Genomic DNA, 22,367 nt, shown 5'->3' on the forward strand with positions numbered 1-22,367 from the left:
GCCTGATACAGTCATCCTACATAAATATGTATTTGGATATCATGACATAATATGATGTTAATACAAACACATACACTTCAGTTGTTGTGCCAATAAAATGAATGAAAGTGTGAGTTAATCTCAGTGGAAGAAATAAAAGTGTAAATTTCAAAAACCGAAAAGATAATCAGTGTCTTGAATGTTGCTATAAATGACAAAAGCCATGAGAGGTGGTTGGTTGCAAAAGGGTAATATTGGATTGGTGGAATTTGGAGCACATGTAGATGAGTTCAGTTTCCCCACATCAGTGTTAAGGAACGATCGAAAACCAGAATGTCTACCCTCAATTTTACAACTTTCTATCATGCAGAAGGACCTAAAAAACAGTAACGTTACATTGAGTTTATTCATTAATGTAACAAATATTTGTCACATACTGCCTTTGTGCCTGGCCATGTTTCCAGAACTAAGGATACAGTGGGGAATAAAAAAGAGAGCACTGAGTTATTTGGATTATATTTAAGTGGAATCTTGACACTCCAGCTAATCTAGTTGAAGGATGATGCAGTATCTACACTAGGTAAAAGAGACATGGAGTAATTGGTACAAGGGATTTAGTTAGAATTTTTAGGAGTTAGAAAATCCTAAAAATTTCTTACGACAATTTCCTGTCAAATCTGGTTGCCATTGAGTTGATTCCCACTCATGGCGACCCCCTGTTTGTGAGAGTAGAACTCTGCTCCCTAAGATTTTCGGAAGTAGATCACCTTCTTTCAAGATACTCTTGGATAGACTGGAACCTGCAGTCTTTTCGGTTAGCAGCCAATTGTGTTAACCATTGGCACTACCCACAGATTCTTGGGGTAAGGACTACTTTTAATAGTACGTAACCATTGTAGGAAAAAGAATTATTTATTTTTTTATTATACTTCAGGTGAAGGTTTACAGAACAAATAGTTTTTCATTAAACAGTCAGTACACATATTGTTTTATGACCTTGGTTAACAACCCCACGACATGTCAACCCTCTCCCTTCTCGACCTTTTTTTTGGGGGGGGCGGAATATACATAGCCAAAGATACACCATTTCAAAAATTTCTAAATGCACAGTTCAGTAACATCAATTACATTCTTCCAGTTGTGCTGCTATTCTCACTGCCCTATGACAGTGGTTAACAACCCCACTATATGTCAACACTGTCCTTAACCTTAGGTTCCCCATCACCAACTTTCCTGCCCCCTTTTGTCTTCTAGTGCTTGTCCCTGGACTGCTGTGCCTCATTAGTCCCATTTTGTTTTATGGGGCTATCCAATCCCCGGCTGAATGGTAAACCTCGGAAGTGACTTCACCACTGAGCTAAAAGGGTGTCTGGGGGCCATACTCTTGAGGGTTTCTCCAGTCTCTTTCAGGCCAGTAAGTCTGGTCTTCTAAAAAAAATTTTTTTTTCAGTGCCCATGTCTTATCTCCTCAAGGAGGTTATAGATTCCTTGATAGTTTTTTTTGTTTTCCTATTGTGTTGAAGTCAGTTCAGTTGGCCTTACATTTTTTGAAAAACAGCTTGAGAGATTTTTTTCCCCTAAGCACTGAGGAGGTCTTACCTTTGCCCTAGTTTTTTTGAGAAGCAAAGTGGGAGGGGGAAGTGGATTCCCATGTTGTTTTCTACCGCAAAAGGATTCTTACTTATGCCCAGGATATTTCCCTGGTCAGTTGACATTTTCTGGGTAAGCTGTAAACAAGTTGATAGTCTGATAGTTTTGTTTAGTCTTGCCTGGTAATAACAAGACCTGCATTGATTGACATCTCATGGGTAATTGAGGATTGTTTGAACTCTGGTATTGTGAAGGAGGCCCTGCCTTGCAACTGATGAGAATCAGGATATATACATATAGCTAAAATGGAGAGGTTTGTGGGGAAGCCTTCTGGATGCCAGAAGATATACTGGCTAAGAGCTGGGATGGCAGAGAAAAAGAGCCATGTGAGAGCTGTGTGGTCCCAAAGTTGCTACACTGACTGTGAGCTTGTCCACTTAGTAGAGCAGCCAGTGGCAGAAAGGCCAACAGTGAAGAGGCCTGATGTCAGAGAGGCCTGATTTCAGAGAAGCCTGACAACAGAGAGCATCTGGGAGTGCTGATCATGTTGCTACACTGGCTATGAGCTGGGCAAGTTAGCAGCAGAGAGGCTGATGGCAGAAAGACTGATGGGAGAAAGGCATGATGGCTGAGAGGCCCAATGTAGACAGCAGCTAAGAGCTCAGCAAGCTGCTACAATGGCTGTGAGCTGGGCCACTTAGCAGCAGAGAGTCCAATGACAAACAGGCCAATGGAGAGACCTGATGCCAGAGAGGACCTAAGAGAGCTGAACGGCCTGCTACAATGGCTCTGTGCTGGTTTATTTAGTGGTGGAGTGGCCAATCGCAAGTAGCCTGATGGCAGAGAGGTGCAACAGTAGAGAGCTGCTTTTAGGAGAGCAGCCAAAATGCTTCCTGCTTATGCACTTCTCAGTGATGACCTCAGATACTTCTCTGCTGTCCAAGACTCAGCCCTAGGGCCTCTTCTGAGCCTACAAGTTGTGCCCTTTGACCTAGCACATGAGGGCTAGGGATGAGAGAGAGAGAGAAGGGGCTGGCTGGTCTGAAGTGCCAGGAGGTGTGTGGACTCTCGAGCCCATGGCTGGTACCCATTGTCCTATCCCACGGGAGTTAGGGATAAGCTGACCAGATCATGACCATGTGAAGAGAGAGAGATCTGATAACGTGAACTGGTGTAAATTGCTGTAATTTGATGGCTTTCCTGGGCTGGACTTTGCTTATGGATGTAGATGCTCAAAGTTCCATCCAGAACAGAAGATACTTTAGATCAAGGAACTTGCTTGTCTCCTCAGAGTACTGGTTTTGAAAGGAAAGGCAATTTAGACATTGGCTATGTAAAATGAGGGAGAAAAAGACATGAAGTGGTTGTCTTGCATGCTTTAGTGGGTGAACTTACACTCAAAATAAGGAGGACAAGGGAGAATCCCCACTGAATAGATCCTCTTTTCTTGAAAGGTCTTGGGAAGAGGGTAGGGAAAGATGCTGATAGGATTATATGATTCAGTTGTGAGCGTTGCTTGTTAACAGGCTTACTTGTGATGGTGAAAATGGTAATTGTAGAAGCAGTAACTGAAGATTGGACTAAGGGGGGTGCACTGCTGAACTAGAGTACAGTAGTCGAACCTAAAGTCCCCTAAAGGTTTTGCTATGCTGATACCTCATGAGGCCCAGAGAAGGGAATAATCTTCTCTCAGTTAAATTTTATCAGACACCAGAAAGGGTGAAGCTGAGACAACTTTGGAAGAATCTGAACAGATCAGATGGATACCCGCAACAGACCAGAATGGCTGCTCCTGAGTAACTTCACCCTTGGGACTCTCTGCCCTACAGAAGGACTAATTGCTAATGACTGTTTTCGGCTGGTAAAATGATTGGGAGGGGGAAGCTATCCTCCAAGTATGAAAGGGCCAGTGGCTAGAAAAGCCAGGGGTGGACTGCAGTGTGATGGATTGCTATTATATGGCCTTTCTCGCCATAGTCTTGTAACTACCACCAAATGACTGGGTAGGACTATGCAAATGAATTGCTTGTGACCCACCAAGGGATTGGACAGTTTGTTAATAATGCAAATAAGGTGCATGGCACCTTTATGGAGGTGGAACCATGCAAATATTGTATAATGAGTGGATTGGTCAGTTTTGCCATCCAGCTAGGCTTAAAATGAGCCATCCCAGAGGCAGACAGAGGGCCTCACTACCACCAAGGAAGAAGAGATAGGAGTAGAGTGTGTCCTTTGGGTCCTGGGTCCTTGCGTGGAGAACATCCTATACCCAGGAGGCATAGAGTTGTAACATGGGAGATGGCGCAAGATGGGGAGAAGTGGCAGCAAGTGCACCACAGGATCAGCAGCAACAGAACCAGGAGACCAGCAGAAGATGGACATTGGGCTTCCCAGCCTTCACAGCAGGAGTGCTGAGTGCCTTCTGGTAGAATGCTTGCTGAGAGTAAGGTTGCCTCTGGACACTTGTTGGCTTTGCTAGGCTTGCTGACCCATGGAGTGATAGAGCTGAGCACCTTTGGGTCGAGCCTTACTGGTGGATTGGGGTGCCCCCAAACACTTATTGTTGAAGCTAAAGAGCTTTGTAACACTTGCTGGAGCAGGGCAGAGGCTGGGAAGGGACCAAAGGCCATGGGCCAAAGAGGGGCCTGCCTGTGGGCTGAGCTGAGCTGTCCTGATCAATGAACCGTATCCTGAGTGGTGCCTGATCCTGAATTGTAACCTGTTAGTACCCTAATAAACTCCATAATCATGAATATTGTCTGTGAGTTCTCTGTGGCCATTGCAATGAATTATTGAACGCAGCAGAGAAGCAGAGAGTGCTGAGGGAGGGACGGCAGGTATGGGAATTGGTAAAAAAGTTGGAGAGACAAGGTATGTCTGACCTTCTCCTCATAGGAATCAGCCTTGGGCTGTTGATGCTGATAACAATAATGATTCTTATACCCCCTTGTGAAGTTAGAGGTCCTCTGACACCATCATGCCATTTTTACACTTACTATATGGGATTTGGTCTTCCTCATTCATTGTCCAGCTTTCGCATGCATAGGTCAGGCAAACGTTAGTCCTCAAAGTGACATCTTTGCTTCTGAACACATTAAAAAGGTCTTTTGCCCAATGCAATATGTCATTTGATTTTTTGACTGCTGCTTCCATTGGTATTTACCATGGAGTCAAGAAAAATGAAATCCTTGACAACTTCAGTATTTTATCTGTTTATCAGGATGTTGCTTATTGGTCCAGTTGTGAGGATTTTTGTTTTCTTTATGTTGAGGTGCAATCCATACTGAAGGCTGAAGAAGAATTCATTCCTTTGAATTATGGTGTTGGTGAAGAATATTGAATATAGCATAGACTGCCAGAAGAACGAACAAATATGTCTTGGAAGAAGTACAGTCAAAATGCTCCTTAGAAGCATATTTTGGACATGTTATCAAGAGGAACCAGTAGCTGGTGAAGGACATCATGCTTGGTGAAGTAGAGGGTCAAGCGAAAAAGAGGAAGACCTTCAAGGAGATGGATTGACACAGTGGTTGCAACAATGGGCTCAAGCATAACAATTGTGAGGATGGTGCAGGACTGGACAGTATTTTGTTTTGTTGTACGTAGGGTCTCTATGAGTCAGAACCGAGTAGACGGCACTTAACAACAACATATGGGATTAAGGAAATGAACTCTGGATTGGAGAAGACTATCCAAGAGTCCCATTCACAGCAGTGAGAAGGAATGATGAAGATCAGAGAAATCACATGTCTCAATTCAGCAGGTCACAGAGAACCTGGGATCTTTGAAATAGTGCTAATATCAAGGTTGACATAAGGGTTCACATCCAAGGAAACCCAAAAGGATTTCACCCCCCTCCCATCTCCTATACAATGTTCCATTCTTGGAGTCTCTGGGTGGCAGAAATATTTAATCACTGGAATACTAACAGAAAGATTGGTGGTTCAAACATACCCAGAGGTGCCTCAAAGGCAGGCCTGGTGATCTGCTGCTGAAAGGTCACAGCCTTGAAAACCCTACAGAGCATTTCTACTCTGTATACATGGAGTCACCATGAGTCAGAATTAACTCTACGACAACTGACAACAACAACAACTTCCATTCGTAGAGAGTAAGGTTTTTGCTTTGCATTTTGTTCTGCTTATTCTAAGGATCCATCTCCTTTTCTGTTCTTCTGTCTCTCTCTTCAGTTATTGAGTTTCTCAAATATCACAGGAAAATGTTTCTGAAGGACAATTCCATACTGTAAACTGCCTTCCAATGGCTCATTCACTTCAATGACAAAAGTCTTAAATTAGTTCATGGGATCATTCATCCATTTTCCAAATCAATATGTAATTAGTTATTTTTCTGTGTGCTGGTAATATAAAATAATGTAAAACAGTCTTCTCCAATATAATTTTCTGGGATGATGGAAATGATGGAGCTTTCTCTCAGTATACACGTTCCAGCCATGTAAAGAGCAAGAATGTCTTGCTCACTGTGCTGTCCAGTTTGGTAGGCACTAGTCAAACATGGCTACTGAACATGTGAAGTAAGGAACTGAATTTTTTATTTCAAAATTTAAATAGTCACAAATTTTTAATATCAAATTATTTATAATCTAGTTGGTGTAAATACAAAAACTATCAAGGAATTTAAAATAATGTGGGGATAAATAGTTGTGCTGTAGCATAAGGATTTGTCTAAATACATGAGGGATAAGAATGAAGATCAACACACAGCTGATTCCTATGAGGTGGAGGCCAGATAAACCTCTGCTCTCCACCATCTTCACCATTTCTGACACCAGCTGTTTCATTTATGGCCACACCATACTTCTCTGCTGGGTTTGATAATCAGTTGCAATGGGCACACAAAACTCATAGACCATACTCACAGTTATGTGTTTATTAAAGACACAACAGGCTACAGCTTGGGATCAGGATCAACTTGAAAGTAAAAGGATATAAATAGGATGCCATTGGTCAGTCTGGACAGTTTTCTCGCGGGTGAACCCTTGGAGCAAAAATACTCCCTGCTGATACAGTTCTCAACAAGGACCTCAAAAAGTTCTCTGCTTTTGGAGCCTCTCTGCTTTAGGGCCTCTCCTGAGCCTATGGCTGTAACACTGAAGACAGAACCCCAGAAGGGGGCTCAAAAAAAAAAAAACCAAACCCGTTGCCATCTAGTCAATTTCAACTCATAGTGATCATATAGGACAAAGTAGAACTGCCCCATAGGGTTTCCAAGGAGTGGCTGGTGGATGCGAACAGTGGACCTTTTGGTTAGCAGCCATAGCTCTTAACCACTACACCACCAGAGAGTCCATCAGCAGAGAAAGGGCAAAAGGACCCCAGAGCTGAGCAGCAGAGAAACAGCAGCAGCAGTGTGAGTGGTGGGAACCATGAGACTGGCAGACAGCAGACAGTGGGTGAGTCAGCCCATGGAGCATAGTTGGGCACCTTCTATCAGAAGACTCAACAGAACTGGGTTCCCTTTTAACAGGATGCAGCCACAGGCCAAGGCTGTGCAGGTGGACGCCCAAGCAAAACAGCAGTGTGGTAACAAGCTGGGCTACCTTTGGCAGCATCAGACGCCACGGCTCTGCTGAGAGCCGTAACTCTGACGCTGAGAGGGAGCCAGGCCTGGAGGCTAAGAGGAGACTTGTCCTGATGGGGATGAGAGGAGGACTGTCCAGAGGGCCAGAGGAAGACTGTCCTGAGGTGGTAGAGACGCAGCCTGTCCTGACAGGACTCAGAGGAGACCTTTCCTGAGGGGCTCAAGAGGAGGCCTGTCCAGAAGGGACTGAACAAAGGCCTGCCAGAGGTCATATGCACATCAGAAAGGGCCTGCTTGCGAAGTCACTGCCTTTGAGAAATAACTACCTTGTTATTACTTAAAAATTAGCAAAGTAATCTGAAGTTTGTAAAAAATATAGTGAGAGATGAGAGAAAGAAATGCAAATGTTTAAAAGCTTCCTATTGTGACATATTTTAATTGCAAGTGTAATTCTTGACCATTTTAGTCACTTTCTTTGAGATGTGTTGGTCATGTTATAATGTAATCAAAAGACTTAATAAATTGATCTTGCCAAATCAAAAAAAAAGAAAAGGGGGTCTGCTTGCTTGCTTGCACGGCTGAGAGCAGCTAAGAGAGCTGTTCTGGTTGCCAGCTGTCCTACGTTGAAGGGAGGGGTGTTCTATCCAGCTCAGGCTAGCCGTTCAGCCTCATCTATGTGCTTCCTGATCCTGATCCCTAGTTGTTCCTGTTACTTCTGAAGAAACCACGTAACTGTGAGTATGGTCTATGAGTTCTGTGTGGTCATTGCAATGAATTATCCAAGCCAGCAGAGAAGTATAAAGTACTGTGGAGGGAATGGCTGGTGTCAGAAATGGTAAGGAAGTTGGAGAGTGGAGGTATATCTGACATCCACCTCATAAGAACCAGCTTTGTGCTCATCCTGATTCTTATGCCTCGGAAGTTACGAGAGCCCATACGCTAGATTACACCAAGTCAGATCTTTCCATTCCCTGAACTGATCCATCAGGGTCTCAGGATAGGTTGAACAGTCCGTTGTAAAAATGCTGTGGGGGTGGTGTCTGACCCCCAATTTCACAAGGGAGAAGGAGAATCAAGATTGCAGCCCAAGGCTGATTCCTATGAGGCAGAGGTCAGACACGCTCCAATCTCTGCCAACTTTACCAATTCTGACACCAACTGTGCCTCCCATGGCACTCTCTACTTCTCTGCTGGGTTCGATAATTTATCGCAGTAACCACATGGGACTCACAGACAATACTCATGATTATGGAGTTTATTAGGGCAATAACAGGTTACAATTCATGTTCCAAAACGCTCGGGATACAGTTCTTCCATCAGGAAAGCCTCTCCCCAGCCATGCTCTCAGGCACACCTTGCTGGCCCTCACCCTCTGCCCCTCACCCTGTGCCCTGCTCGAGCAAGTGTTACAAAGCTATTTTAACCCCTGCCAATAAGTCCTCAGACACACCCCAGGCACTGAGCTTTCTCGGTCCATGGGCTGGGAAGCCGACTGCACAGTCTCCTGCCACTGCTCCTTGCTGCCTTCAAGGTTACAGCTCTCAGTCTCCTGGTTTCAGGAGCTCCTCAGCGCAGGTCTCCCAGGTCCAAAAGACAGGCTGTCTGCTCCTGGGTGTTCTTCTTTGGTTGTGGTAGAATTCTCTCTCCAGCCTCTGGGATGGCTCACCTCAAGCCCAGTGGGACGGCAAAACTGACCAATCCCTTTGGTGGACCACAATTACCCTATTTTTGCACAGCCACACCCAGTCACTTGGGTGGGAGTTACAACACCATGGCGAGAAAAGCCACACAAAAGCGATCCATCCCACCTCACCTGTCCTGAGGCCTGCACACCAAGTGCTGAACTCATTTCTTAAAAGTTGGCATCCCAGGTGAAGGCGTGCTAGTGCATGCCTACACCTGGTACACACAACCTCTGCTCCCACACCCAGGATACTCATGGTCCCAGTGAAGCTCACCCTTCACCTGTCTCCATGGCCTCAGTTCCTCCTGGGCTGAGAGGCAGTATTATCACATAGTGGTTACGAGTCCTGAAGTCACACTGCCTGGGTTTGAATCCTGCCCTGACATGAACCAGCTGTATGACCTTGAGCAAGTTACTTACCTGTGCCTCCATTTTATCTTTAAAATTATTATCTGCCTCATAGGGTGGTTGTGGAAAGTAGTTAGAAGAACACTTGGCAAACAAGCAATTAATAAAAGTATTATTGTTCTTTTTATTAGTCCTAGTGAGAAGAGGAGGAGGAATTGAGAATATAGGGATGTCTGACCTTTATTATAAATCGGCAGCTTGATGAAAACAAGTGTTGTCATGCACGGAGCCAAAGTATCCCATATACCATGCTGTTTAATCTTTTGAATAATCCTTTGGTTGCAGAGTCACTTGTTGGGGCCATTAAGGTGGCAAATTAAGCAATAATTCAGAGCAATGAAGTAAAGCACTAAGAACAGAGAAGAGGGAGTGATCTAATGCTATTTTTCAGATAGCATCAACAGTATGTGGTGCCATTTATGAGGAAGACACATGGGTTGTGTTTTGAGTTGATCCTTTGACCTTTTGTCATCACCTCCAATACCCTATATTCAAGATATTATCTATATTTTCCCTTCCTAATTGTTTGTGTTATAATGACTGTGGCTGAGAAATGGAATGAAGAAGTAAGTTGAGGGCAGTGGTGATTCAGTGGTAGAATTCTTGACTACCATGCAGATGTGGTTTGATTCCTGCCCAGTGCTCCTCAAGTGCAGCCACCGTCTGTGTCAGTGGAGGCTTGCATGTTTCTGTGATGCCGAACAGGTTTCACCAGAGCAACCTTACTAAGATGGACTAGGAAGAAAGGCCTGGAGATCTACTTGCCTTTTCCTGGCCTCAACATTAGTGGCCTTTCCCCTATGCCCCACTCTAAATATAACCTAGGCTCATCCCACCTGCTTTTTTGCACTGTTTGCAAATGCCACTCTCATACAATACCAGTTTCTCCAAACCTTTTTCTGTCCTTAAAGCCAATTCCTGAAAGCCGTTTTCGGTGAGAATATTTCCATGGTGCTGATTTAGGAAATAATATTGGGGTTATTATTCCCTCTCCTTGAGCATACAGAATGTGACCCAGCTGGAGCTGGGCTCACAAGGGCTCACAAGGACTCTCAAGGACACATCAACTGGGCCTTGAGGTATAAAGACAATAGCTAAGATAATCTTGGAAAATATCTTTTAGGGAAACTTTCACATAAATCCCATCAAACAGAACACAAAAGACTTTCCACTCTTGTCTTTTTCTATTAGCATTTAGTGAATAGGTATTTGTTGGACCAATGAAGACCCTCCTGATTCTCTTTACTGAAACCTGTACCAATGATTGTTATGAAAGATGATTCAAAATGTAAGATTACAATTTCTAGCCAATCAGTGAAAAAGCGACGCTTTCAGTGATTCTACCCATTTTTTGTGACGTTGATGTATACTGATGATTCTGTAACCTTCCTTGGACTCGGGCAGACATGGCTGTGGCAGCATGCTTGTCCTTTTTCCCATTCTTGCCTATTCTTTGGATTCGGGCAGGCATTCTAGCTCTGGCAGCATGCTTGCTTGTCCGCTTCCCACTTTTGTCCTTTTGAATATATGCCAAATAAAACTTTTTTACTTTACTAAACTTTGTGATGTTTTTCCCCTACAACAGTGCTCAGCTTACCAGCTTTTTGCCTTTTACCTTTCCAAGAGCGTGTCTCTGATGTATAGACACTTGAACTCCTTGTCTGTTTCCCATCTTTTTTTTTCTTTTTTCTTTTTAAACATACTCTTTAAATACGTGGCTGTATTATTTTCCTGCCTCGCCGGTAAAGTAATTTGATTGGTTCCATGATTTTCTCATGAAGCTTGAACCACTGAGAATCTATCCATTTTTTGCAAGGGTCATGAAGATGGGGAATCGGACAGGTTCGTTGGCTTTTTCATTTTCCTGGCCTTACCTAGCTACTGGCACAAAAAATGTCCCCTTTTGCTCTCTATGGCAGGTATTCAAATATGGCTGCCTCCGGAGAGACAAGACAACAAGGGCACAGACATATTAACTCATAAGGCTATGCCGGAAATACCGTTACCCGCCCTCCTGCAAAAGATCCGGACCCTCGCCGGCCTCCGTAGGTTCACAAAGATTATGCCTGAGGGGTGGAGAAGTGGGAGCCGTTTACGGAAGTATTGCAACTTTTCGCAACTTTTAGTGATTCAGGAGAAAAATGGGTACATGTGTGTTTCTGTCCTTGAACCAGGGCAGTGTAGGTGTGTGGATGTGGTGTCGTGAGGACCCATGGAGTTCCTGAGGGGAGCCCCGTGGTGGAGGGGCTTGAAGGTAAGCAGGTGGGAAGCCTGTGCTTTTGGGGTCAGACATGGGGTGAACGCTTTAGCACAACGAATAAGGCTTTGCGGACTATTAGGGTAAGGGGACTTTGTGGATCAGTCTGCTTGTAAGGGATGCAGGTGGTATTTATGATCAAAGCAGTGTCTAGTTCGGGTTGGGAATTTAATATGGGGCTCAGTGAATTTGGAGCAGGAGGATGAACATCGTAGGAGGTGTCTGGTCTAGGTTTTGCTCAATAAAGGCGTGAGAGCGGTTTGTGTCGTTGATACAGAGGATTATGAGGACGAAACTTTAGAAGCCCAAAAGTAGAGGTGAGCCGTTGTGTGGGATACCTTATAGCCCATAAACTTCACATACATGCACACTTTCCACTTTGCTGATATGAATTGAATTGTGTCCCACAAAAATGTGTTTTGTAAATCCTAACCTCTATGCCCTTGGTTATAATTCTGTTCGGGAATGGGTTGTTTTTGTTAGGTTAATGATACGGGATTAGTGTAGGGTGTATTTTGAGCCAATGTTCTTTGAGATATAAAGAAATTAAACAGGAAAGCTAGTAAGCAGAGGTGGGGAAAGATAGATGACAAACCATTTGGAGATCTCCAAGGAACCAAGAAACAGAAGTTGAAGAGACAAGGTCTTTCCCCAGACCTGACAAGAGACAGAAAGCCTTCCTCTAGAGCCAAGCATACTGAATTAGGACTTGGCGCAGTGGTTAAGAGCTTGACTGCTAACCAAAAGGTTGGCAGTTCAAATCCACCAGCCGCTCCTTGGAAATACAATGGGGCAATTCTACTCTGTCTTATAGGGTCACTATGAGTCGGAATCAACTCATTGGCAATGGGTTTTTACCCTTCCTAAACTTCAGAAAATAAATTCCTGTTTATTAAAGCCATTCGCTTGTGGTATTTCTGTTATAGCAACACTAGATAACTAAACTAAGACATAATTTGGTACCAAGAAGTGGGGGTGCTGCTCTAACAAACACCTACAGTGTGGAAGTGGTTTTGAATTTGGTAATGGGTGGAGGCTGAAAGAGTTTTAAGGTGTCTAATAGTAAAAGCCTAGATTGCCTTTAAGAGACATGTAAAAATGGAAGGATGGCGGCATCTGACCTCTTGTTACTTGATCAGGGGAAGAGAGAATCAGCATCAGCCCAAGGCTGATTCCTATGAGGCAGAGCTGAGACATGCCTCCTTTCTCTGCATGCCTCCTTTCTCTGCTATCCTTACCAATTCTGACACTAACCATCCCTCCCATGGTACCACTTCTCTACTGAGTTTGGTAACTCCTTGAAATGGCCACACAAAACTCACAGACCATGCTTACTATTATGGGGTTTATTAGGGAAGTAACAGGTTACAATTCAGGAACTCAGGATACACTTCTTTGATCAGGACAGCCTCTTCTCAGCCAGGCCTCTCTGGCCCTGGACCTATCTGTCCCTTGACCTCTCCGACCCCTCAGCCTTTCGGGACTCTTGGACCAGACCGGCCTCTGCCCTCCTCGGGCAAGTGTTACAAAGCTCTTTAGAGCCAACAATAAGGGCCCATAGGCACTCCACCTCTCCAGGAAGCCTCCTAGCTATAGACTGTGAGAGGTCTCGCTCCATGAGTTGGCTCCTGCGCTGGCTAGCACCAGTCTCCTGGTTCTGCTGCCACTGTTTCTCTGCCACTGCTTCTCACTGTCTTGTGCCTACTCCACTGTTGCAATTCTCTCTCTTTCTGTTTCCTGGTTCTAGGAGGTTCTCAGTGCAGGGACCCTGGATCCAAAGGATGCGCTTCACTGCCATCTCTTCTATCTTGGTGGTAGTGAGGTCCCCCCCTGCTCTGGGATTGGCTCTCTTTTAAGCCCAGCAGATGGCAAAACTAACCAATCACCTAGTTAGGGTTTCATACATTTTATTTATATGGTCCTATCCACACTGGGATTCGATTCACCTCATTTGCATTATTAGCAAGCTGCCTAATCCCCTAGGTGGGGCACAAGCACCTTATTTACATAGTACCACTCAATCATTTGGTAGGAGTTACAACACCATGGCTAGAAAGGCCATATAAAAGCGATCCATCTTATCGCATTGGGTTACTACAAATAATGTAGTTTTAAATATATTGGTACATGTCTTGTGTTTCAAATGTGCACACAGTATGTGGGGATATAAACCTCAGAGTTAAATTTTTATATCCGAATGTATGTATAACTTCAGTCTAATAGATGATGTCTAAGTGCTTTCTAAAGTGGTTGTACAGCTTTACAGTTTCCCCAGCAGAGTAGTCTTCATTTTATAGTTAGTGCTTTATGTAGCATATTTAAAATATGTTTCCAGACTGTAATGTAAACTTATCTTAAAGCTTCATTGATTTGTTATTCTCACTGGGGGTCACACTTAACCATGAACTGATAGTTTTACATGTTGTGATGTAGAGATCAAGCTTATTTTTTTTCTTTCACATGTATATCTGATTGCCCAAGCACCATTTTTTGAGAGACATATCTCTGCAAATTCTGAATCTTAGGTTTTATTGCCCCTGGGTGTAAAATATTCTGAGTTGCCAAATAAAGGAACAGTCAACAGTATTGAGGGCCTTGTGTTAAGAAGAGTGCCGGGAGCAGTGACCGCGTCTGGGCCTAGAGATAATGTACCACTCACATTGAATTTTCTCTTCAGCCTATAGGTCTGACCTCCACCAGTGAGAGAATCACTTGAAAGAAGAAGGAAGAGATTGTAGGATTTGTTGGGTATTGTCATTTTTGGGGACACCCTTCCCAGGAGACTGAGATTTCTGAACAGAAATTAGAGCTTATCCAGGAAACACAAGGACAAAGCATTGTGGTTGCTGGCAGTGTCCCAAGAACAAAAGAAAATGGTCAAGGCCCAGGTGACTTTTGGTTTGTTTTATGCTTTTCTTTGTTCTCTAATAGATTTGTAGAGGCCTGTAAAATATCAGTGCAGTTCATCTGAAAAGTGTTAATTTGGAAAAGTAGAAGCTGGAGAAAAATCAACATAGACTCTGACTTCAAAATTAGGCAGTGTAAATCAGGAATATATTGTTTGTGGGGTTAACACTAAAGTATTGACGTTGAACATCATATGTGACTGGGGATTCCTTGGGTGACATTAGCTGTCAACTTGCATTTAATATTTCTCTGGCCAACAAAAGAGATTCATTGTAATTTAAATGCTATGTCTAGTTTTTGAGGAGAAAGTAGATCATTTCCTTGAAAGATTTCAATATTCCATGGAACTTTTGTCTGAGTAAGTTTCTTTGATTTTTCTTCCTGGGGGTGATGTGGTGGTCAGTGTCCTGTACAGCAGTATTCTCATAGATGCATGTAAAATGGGACTAGTGATAATCGTAGTATAAAAATGGTGAATGGATTCCAACCTCCTCTAACTTCAGGGGCCGGACAGAGAATCATTGTCAACATCAGCCCAAAGCTGATTCCTATTAGGTGAAGGTTAAACATACCTGCGCCCTCCAACCTTTTTACCAGTTCTGACACTGCCCGTCCTTCTTATGGTGCTCTCTACTTCTTTACTGAGTTTGGTAATTTCTGGTTGTACTGGCCACACAGAACTCAGAGACCGTACAGTGAGATTTATTAGGGAAGTAAAAGGACCATACTCACGATTATGGGGTTTATTAGGGAAATAACAGGTTACGGTTCAGGCTAGGAACACTCAAGGATACAGTTCTTCCATGAGGATAGACTTTTCCAGCTGTGCTCGCAGGCACGCCTCTCCCTGGCCCTCAGTCTCTGCCCAGAGGCATTCAGCTTTCTCACTCCGTGGGCTTGGAAGCCCACTGTGCCATCTGCTGCGAGTCTCTCCTTGCTGTCTCTCCTTCCTTGGTGGTAGGGGACTCTCTTTACCATCTCTGGGGTGGCTCGTTTCAAGCCCGATGGGATCGAAAAACTGACCAGTCCCCTTGGTGGGCCACAATTAGTCTATCACACAGTCCCGCCGAATCACTTGGGTGGAAGTTACAGATTTTGGCTAGAAAGGCTGTCTATGGCACTGCAGTCCCCTGAGGACAGGCTCCTAGGAGCCCCATCAAGATGAGCTCCCTCTCTTGGCTCTTAGCCCTTGACCTGGCCTCTAAACTGCTTGGTCGGGTATTGCAGAGCTCTGTAACTCTGACAGTAAGTGCCCAGAGGTACCTCACTCCACCAGCAAGCATCCTGCCTGAAGACGCTCCTGCCCTCTTTAGCCACCATTTGGTACGCCCACTGCTCCTGCATACGCCAGTCTCCTGGCTCTGCTGCCACTATTTCTCTGCTGCTGGACTCTGGTGTGCTTGCCACCACTTCTCTCCCTCTTGCACCTTCTCTCGTGTTACGGTTTGCTGTCTCCTGGGTCTATGAAGTTCTCAGCACAGGAAACCCAGGTCAAAAAGACATGCTCTGCTCCTAGCTCTTATTGGTAGAGAGGTCCCCTCTTTCACTTCTGACATGAGCTCATATTAAGCATAGCAGGATACAAAACTGACCAATTCCCTTGTTACGGTTCCATATACCTTATTTGCATGCTTCCACCCCCACAGCAGTTCCATGCACCTTAATTACATTATTAGCTGGCTGTCCAGTCCCTTTGGTGGGCCACAGGCACCTTATTTGCATAGTCACACCCAATCATTGTGTGGGAGTCACAAAGACTGTGGCTAGAAGGGCCATATTATGTAATTCACTGCACTGCAAGTAGTAACTTCAGAACCTGACTAACTTCAAGGGTAATAACGACCAGGATCAGCACAAAGGTAATCCCTATGGGGTGGAGGTCAAACATACCTCTACTCTCCCACTTTTTTTTTTTTTTTTTTACCAATTCTGACACTAGCTGCCCCTCCAGTGACACTTTCTACTTCTCTTATGGGTTTGATAATTTGTTGCATTGGCCACACAAAACTCACAAACCGTAGTTACATGTAAGTGGTTTTTTAAGGAACAGGGTACAACTCAGGATCAGGATCAACAGGCTACAATTCAGGATCTGCTGCAGGAAGCATGTAAGTAGAGTCTCCCTTCTCCAGTGCAGGCCAGCTTTCTCACCTCTCAGCCATGCAGCCCTCCTCTCAGCCCCCTCAGGACAGGCTTCTTCTCAATCCCCTGAGGACAGGCTCCTCTCGTCCCCCACAGGACAGGCTCCTCTGCTGACTCTGCTGCAGGGCCCCTTCCAGGCCTATCGCCACTAGCACTGCCACTGTGCCCCTGTGCCTGTCTTCAGTGTTATATGTAGCCCTTGATCCATGTTTCAGCTCTTAGGAGATCCCTTGCCTCCTTTCTATCTCTGTTTCGTCTTTCTTCCTTCTGCTTCTAAATTCCTGCTTCTTTCTGTCTCTCAAACCTCTGTGGGGTTGGGTGTTTATGTATACAACTCCTTGCCAATTTCATGGCATGCCCGTCCAGCGCACCCACAGACTGACAAAAATCCCCTTTCAGGAGGCCACGGATACGTCATTTGCATAGTATGCCACGGACACTTCATTTGTGTAGTCTATTGACCAATCCCTACATTGTGCTTACCAGTTACAGGGCAGGCTGCAGCCCAGGGCCAGACAGAAAGTATCAAACCAAGTTGTTTACAGCTTACCCAGGAAATATCAATCAGCCTAACAAAAAGTATCAAACCTTCTGGGGTAGAAAACTTGGGGCAAAGGTAACTCCTGGATTTAGGGTAAGATTGTCTCAGGGTGTTTTTCCAAAGACCCGAGGCAAAAGCCAAATAAAGGAGCTCATTTCACCACAATGCAAAAGCAGGTTTCCTATGGATCTTTCTGCTAGAGTCCCTCGTAGACCCTCATAGGTATAAACCACACAAACTCAGTGGTCACAGGAGATGGACTAGGGTCTCATCTGAGAGTCAAATGAGGAAGAATCTGATTTGAAGCTCATTGACTTGGTCGTGGGCATGATTCAATTTCAGGAGGGCCTCAGTTCCTCAGTGTGTTGGCCACAGGAAGCCCTCAGTTACTTGCATGTGGACCTCCCCAACATGGCAGCTTGCTTTATTAATACTACCAAGATGGAAATAACACCGAATATGAAATCTATTCACGAAATAACATTGTATTACCTTAGTACATTCTGTTAGGAGGAATTAGGCCAGCCCATACTCATGGAGAGGGGACTGTACACAAGTGTGACTATGATCTTAGAATCTGCCTGCCACAGGTTTTTCATTCAGTGAAAAATTATTTTTGAGTGCAGAATAAGACCTTTGGCTGTTTCTTCTCCCTTAATACTATTTTTTCTTTCAGAAGTTATGGATAGGCATATGTTAGTGTACGAATAACTTTATATGTAAGAATCAGCACAAAGCCAATTCCTTTGAGGTCAAATATATCCCAGATTTCCACATTCTCTAAGCTGCTGTGCCACTCCATCTCTAACACCAGCCACTTACCCTCCCCTCAGCACTTTACCCTCCCCAGTTTGGGGTCGGCAGTTTGCTTACAGTTAAGCGGTTTATTAAGGAAGTACCAGGTTACAACTCAGGATCAGGATCAAAAGCCTACAACTCGGGATCAAGATTAAGAAACTTGGTAGGTAAAGTCTGCCTTCTTCAGTGTAGAATAGCTCTCTTAGCTCCTCTCTGCCATGCAAAGAAGCAGGCTGTTCTTGGTGTGCACACACCCTGTCTGCGGTTCAGGCCTCCTCTCAGTTCCCTCAGGACAAGCCTCCTGTCAGCCCCCTTAGGATGGGTTCCCATCAGCCTCCTCAGGGCACCTTCCAAGCCTCTTGCTGTCTTCAGTGTTACAGCCCTTGTTCCATGTTACAGCTCTTTTAGGAGGTTCCTTGCCTTCTCTCTCTCTGCCTTTTCTCTCCTCTCTTGCCTTTTCTCCTTTCAGCTTTTTCCTGCTTCCTGTCTGAAAAACCTGTGGCACTGGCTGCATATATACACAAACTCCTTGTCATTTCAAGGTACGGCCCTCCCCGCAGGTCCATGAACTGACCAATCCATTCTCGGTAAGCTGTTTGCATAGAGGGCTATAGTGACTTCATTTGCATAGTATATTGACCAATCACTGCAAAGGGCAGATTGCTCTTCATAGGGCAGAAACTTATATTCCAAAGAAACAAGGCAAAAGGCCACATAAAGGAACTCACTTAACCACAGGTAGAAGTTGTCCCTCTATCCATGTTTACTAACCTCTCCTTTATATTCTCTTTCTCTGCTACATTTTGGGTAATCTCTTCAGTCATACATTAAAGTTGACTAATTATCCCTTTAGTGTATTTGATTTGTGTGGTGATACGATGTTAACTTCTCTGTTAATATATCTAAATATGTGTTTACGTAGTGTATGTGGGTCTGTGTATAAATGTGAGGTGTTTCTAGCTTATGAAGATTTTACTGCTACACACTATAGAAAATTCTAATTTCATGAGTGGGTGGATTATGGAATGCACAAATTCAGAATAGTTTGTTTCAATTTTGCTTTTTCTATAAGATGTTAAAAAAAAATAAAACCTAGGTATGTAGATGGCAGCAGCCTATATAGAGAAAATGAGCAGAAAAACTTCCTTCACATTTCATTCATACCATGAAAGGAAATCACTTCATTAAACAGGGTACTCTTAATACAGGAGTCACTGACATTCAGCGATGTGGCTGTGAAGTTCACCTGGGAGGAGTGGCAGCTCCTAGACCCTACTCAGAAAGACCTGTACTGGGACGTGATGTTGGAGGACTATAGCAACCTGGTATCCATTGGTGAGGAAGACTCTCTTGTCATTGGCCCTGTCATTTGTCTTTCCTTTTTCAGCTACTGAAATCTTTGGAAGGTCTCTGGTGCTCTAAAGTGGCACATGCTCAGTCAGCTCTCTGATTCTAGATAAGTGGGTATATTTTCCCTACTCATGACATAAAACAGTTAATTTGTACGTTCGAAAGTTGTTTTTCACAAATACAATATTCTACAGTCTTCACAAACCCAAGGCGAGTTTGCTGAGTCTTTATTCTGTGATTTCCCATGAACAGGGTGTCAAGTTAGCAAACCAGATGCACTCTCCAGGTTGGAACGAGGGAAACAACCATGGACTATATTAGACGAAAGCCATCGTGTAATCTTTTCAGGTAGGCAGACAAAAAGTGGTAAGTGGGGAAGGCTATGGAAGTTCTGTTACAAGTAAGAGAAGGTATCACATCTGGGAAGGGTGTCTGAGGATATGTAGAAGTACCTCCATGTATCTCTTTCCCCATGTGAGAGCTCATTTTCTTTCTAGGAGTTTGGAGAAATATGTATTTCTCTGTCTCTTTTGAGACAGGCCCCCTGTTTATTTGATCTACATTTTGATGATTTTGGTTCCATAATTTTCTTCTTCCTAGCATGCTCAAATCTTTCCTTTCTTCATAGTCTTCACCTCCCTTACTATGAAATTCCACCTTCCAGGCATCTTTCCAAAGATAGAACATTGAATTCATAACTGTCCTCATGAAGTTAGAGGTCAGATGATGTTATGCTACCATTTTTTACAAGCACTAAACTTTTCCATGTTGTTACCTCATTCAGGATTTATTCATGTTTCAGATTTCTTCATATCTGTACTTGGATATGTACTAACCATCTTGAAGCTGATATGTTTCAGAATATTCTCTGGAACATTCTATACATCAATGATATTCCTTATCTCATTAAAAGACACTAGTACCCTGTGTCTCAAGAGAAATATTGAGTAGCAACCCTTTATTCCTCATGTTCTCTACCCTACCCGGACAATAATGAATTCATCAGTGAGCCTTCTCATTGTTCAAAATATATCCTCATTTCCTCCACCCCTTGCTATCCCCCTCATAAAAACTACTTTTCACAATCTGCAACTGCTTTCTTTAGGGCTTTCCTTGCCTTTTTCCAGTAGTTTACCCAACTAGAATATAGGCTCCATAAATATAAGGATTGTGTTTGTGAATTCCCAATACCTTTATATGTATGCATGAAAATTGTTTTCTCCCAGATGTAACATTCTGCATTATTCACATACTATGCCTGGTGAGTGGTTGACTTTCAGTAAGGATTTGTAGAGTGAATGAATCTGTCCTGTTAGTGTGCAAGGAACATTAAAAACATGGTGTTTTCTTTACATGTGTATCAGAAGGTTGTCACTGAAGATCCACCTTACATCAATGAATTTTTTTTAATGGCTTCTTTCCAAGTCAGGATTTATTGTTCTGTACTTCCCTAGAAATCATGAATATTGATGATCATCTGCTTGGGCACTCACAAGAAGAAATAAGGATGGACAGAATGGAACAATGCCCTGAACATGATGCACTGGAAAATATCCACCGGCACAAAAATCATTTTCCTTTAAGGGAAGATCATGCTGTATTTGACTTACATGAAAAAGGTATGAAATCAAATTTAACTTTACCTGCAGTCAACCAGAGCAAAAGCGATGAAATAAAGAACTCTGATGAGCTTAATGGAAATGAGAAAACCTTTCTCCTTGCTGACCAGGAACAATTTTGTACTGAAGTGAAATTTCTTGAGAGTCAAAAATCCAACAGCACGACATCCCAATTCACTAAGCATCAGAAAATTAACAAAATAGAGAAACCACATGTATGTAGTGAATGTGGGAAAGCCTTTATCAGGAAGTCTTTCCTCACTGATCATGAGATCATTCATACAGGAGAGAAACCATATAGATGCAGTTTATGTTGGGAAACTTTCTTTAAACAGTTCAAGCTCAGTGAACATCATCACAGAACTTGTAAAGGACAAAAACCTTACAAATGCAAGGAAGGTGGCAAAGCCTATTTCCATAAATCAAAGCTCAGTAATCATCAGAGAACTCACATGGCAGAGAAACCCTATATATGCAATGAATGTGGAAAAGGCTTCATCCAGAAGACACATCTCACTGTTCATCAGCGAACACATACTGAAGAGAAACCCTATATATGCAATGAATGTGGAAAAGGCTTCATCCAGGATAGCCATCTAATTATTCATCAGCGAACTCATACTGGAGAGAAACGCTATGTATGTGGTGAATGTGGTAAGGGATTCAGCCAGAAGTCATGCCTTATAGCACATCAGAGATTTCACACAGGAAAGATGCCCTTTTCATGCAGTGAATGTGGAAAATCTTATTCCCAGAATGCAACTCTCATTGGACATCGGAAAATTCACACAGGAGAGAAACCCTTTCAATGCAGTGAATGTTCAAAAGCCTTCAGAACAAAGCTAGAGCTCATTGTACATCAGAGATCTCATACAGGAGAGACACCGTGTTGCTGCAGTGAGTGTGGACAAACATTTGCCTATACTTCTTCCTTTTACTCACATAAAAGAAAACACAAAAGACAGAAAGGTGTAAATTCAATCAAGTTGGAAGACTCTTCCACAACAAGTCACAGCTCATTATGTATCAGTGATCTTATGCAGGTAAAAAGCCCTGTTAATACAGTAAGTCTGCAAATGCCTTCTGTGGCAGCTGAGACATCAGTAAACATCCGTGGGCTCCTAACTAACAGGCCACAGTCCTTGTGGGACAACCTGTTGGTAGATGTGAACCCTCAGCAAATAATAGAGAGTTTGTACAGCAAAGAAACCTTATGAATGCAGTGAATTTGGTGGTGCCTTCAGTGGTCAATTATGTCTTATTTTATGTCACATAAAACCCATGGGGTAAACTCAGATACATATACTGGGGATGAGGATTGAGCAAAAATTTTTACCTCATTGTATGGCTACAAAGTGTATCTTAAAGGATATCATATGAATGCAGAGACTGGGAAGGCCTCATACACTCATCCATAAATATGTGCTTTGATATTGAGACATAATCTGATGTTAACACAAACACATATTCATCAATTATTTTATAGTGCCAGTTAAACAAATGAAAGTCTGAATTAGTCTCAATGCAGGAAATAAATACTGTGAATTTTTA

General features: G+C 43.4%; 1 protein-coding gene across 1 annotated transcript; it reads left to right on the plus strand.

Annotated features, from left to right (window-relative positions):
* Nucleotides 1-11,189: 11,189 nt before the first annotated feature.
* On the plus strand, nucleotides 11,190-22,092 carry LOC101349214 (zinc finger protein 350-like). Its single transcript, XM_023736217.1, is given in 7 exon segments — nucleotides 11,190-11,247; nucleotides 14,313-14,347; nucleotides 19,056-19,182; nucleotides 19,450-19,545; nucleotides 20,652-21,111; nucleotides 21,523-21,947; nucleotides 21,950-22,092. Coding segments are annotated over 7 exon segments (1,344 nt in total).
* The last annotated feature ends 275 nt before the right edge of the window (nucleotides 22,093-22,367 follow it).

Source organism: Trichechus manatus, unplaced genomic scaffold, assembly GCF_000243295.1.
Source record: "Trichechus manatus latirostris isolate Lorelei unplaced genomic scaffold, TriManLat1.0 scaffold00087, whole genome shotgun sequence".
NCBI lineage: Eukaryota > Metazoa > Chordata > Mammalia > Sirenia > Trichechidae > Trichechus > Trichechus manatus.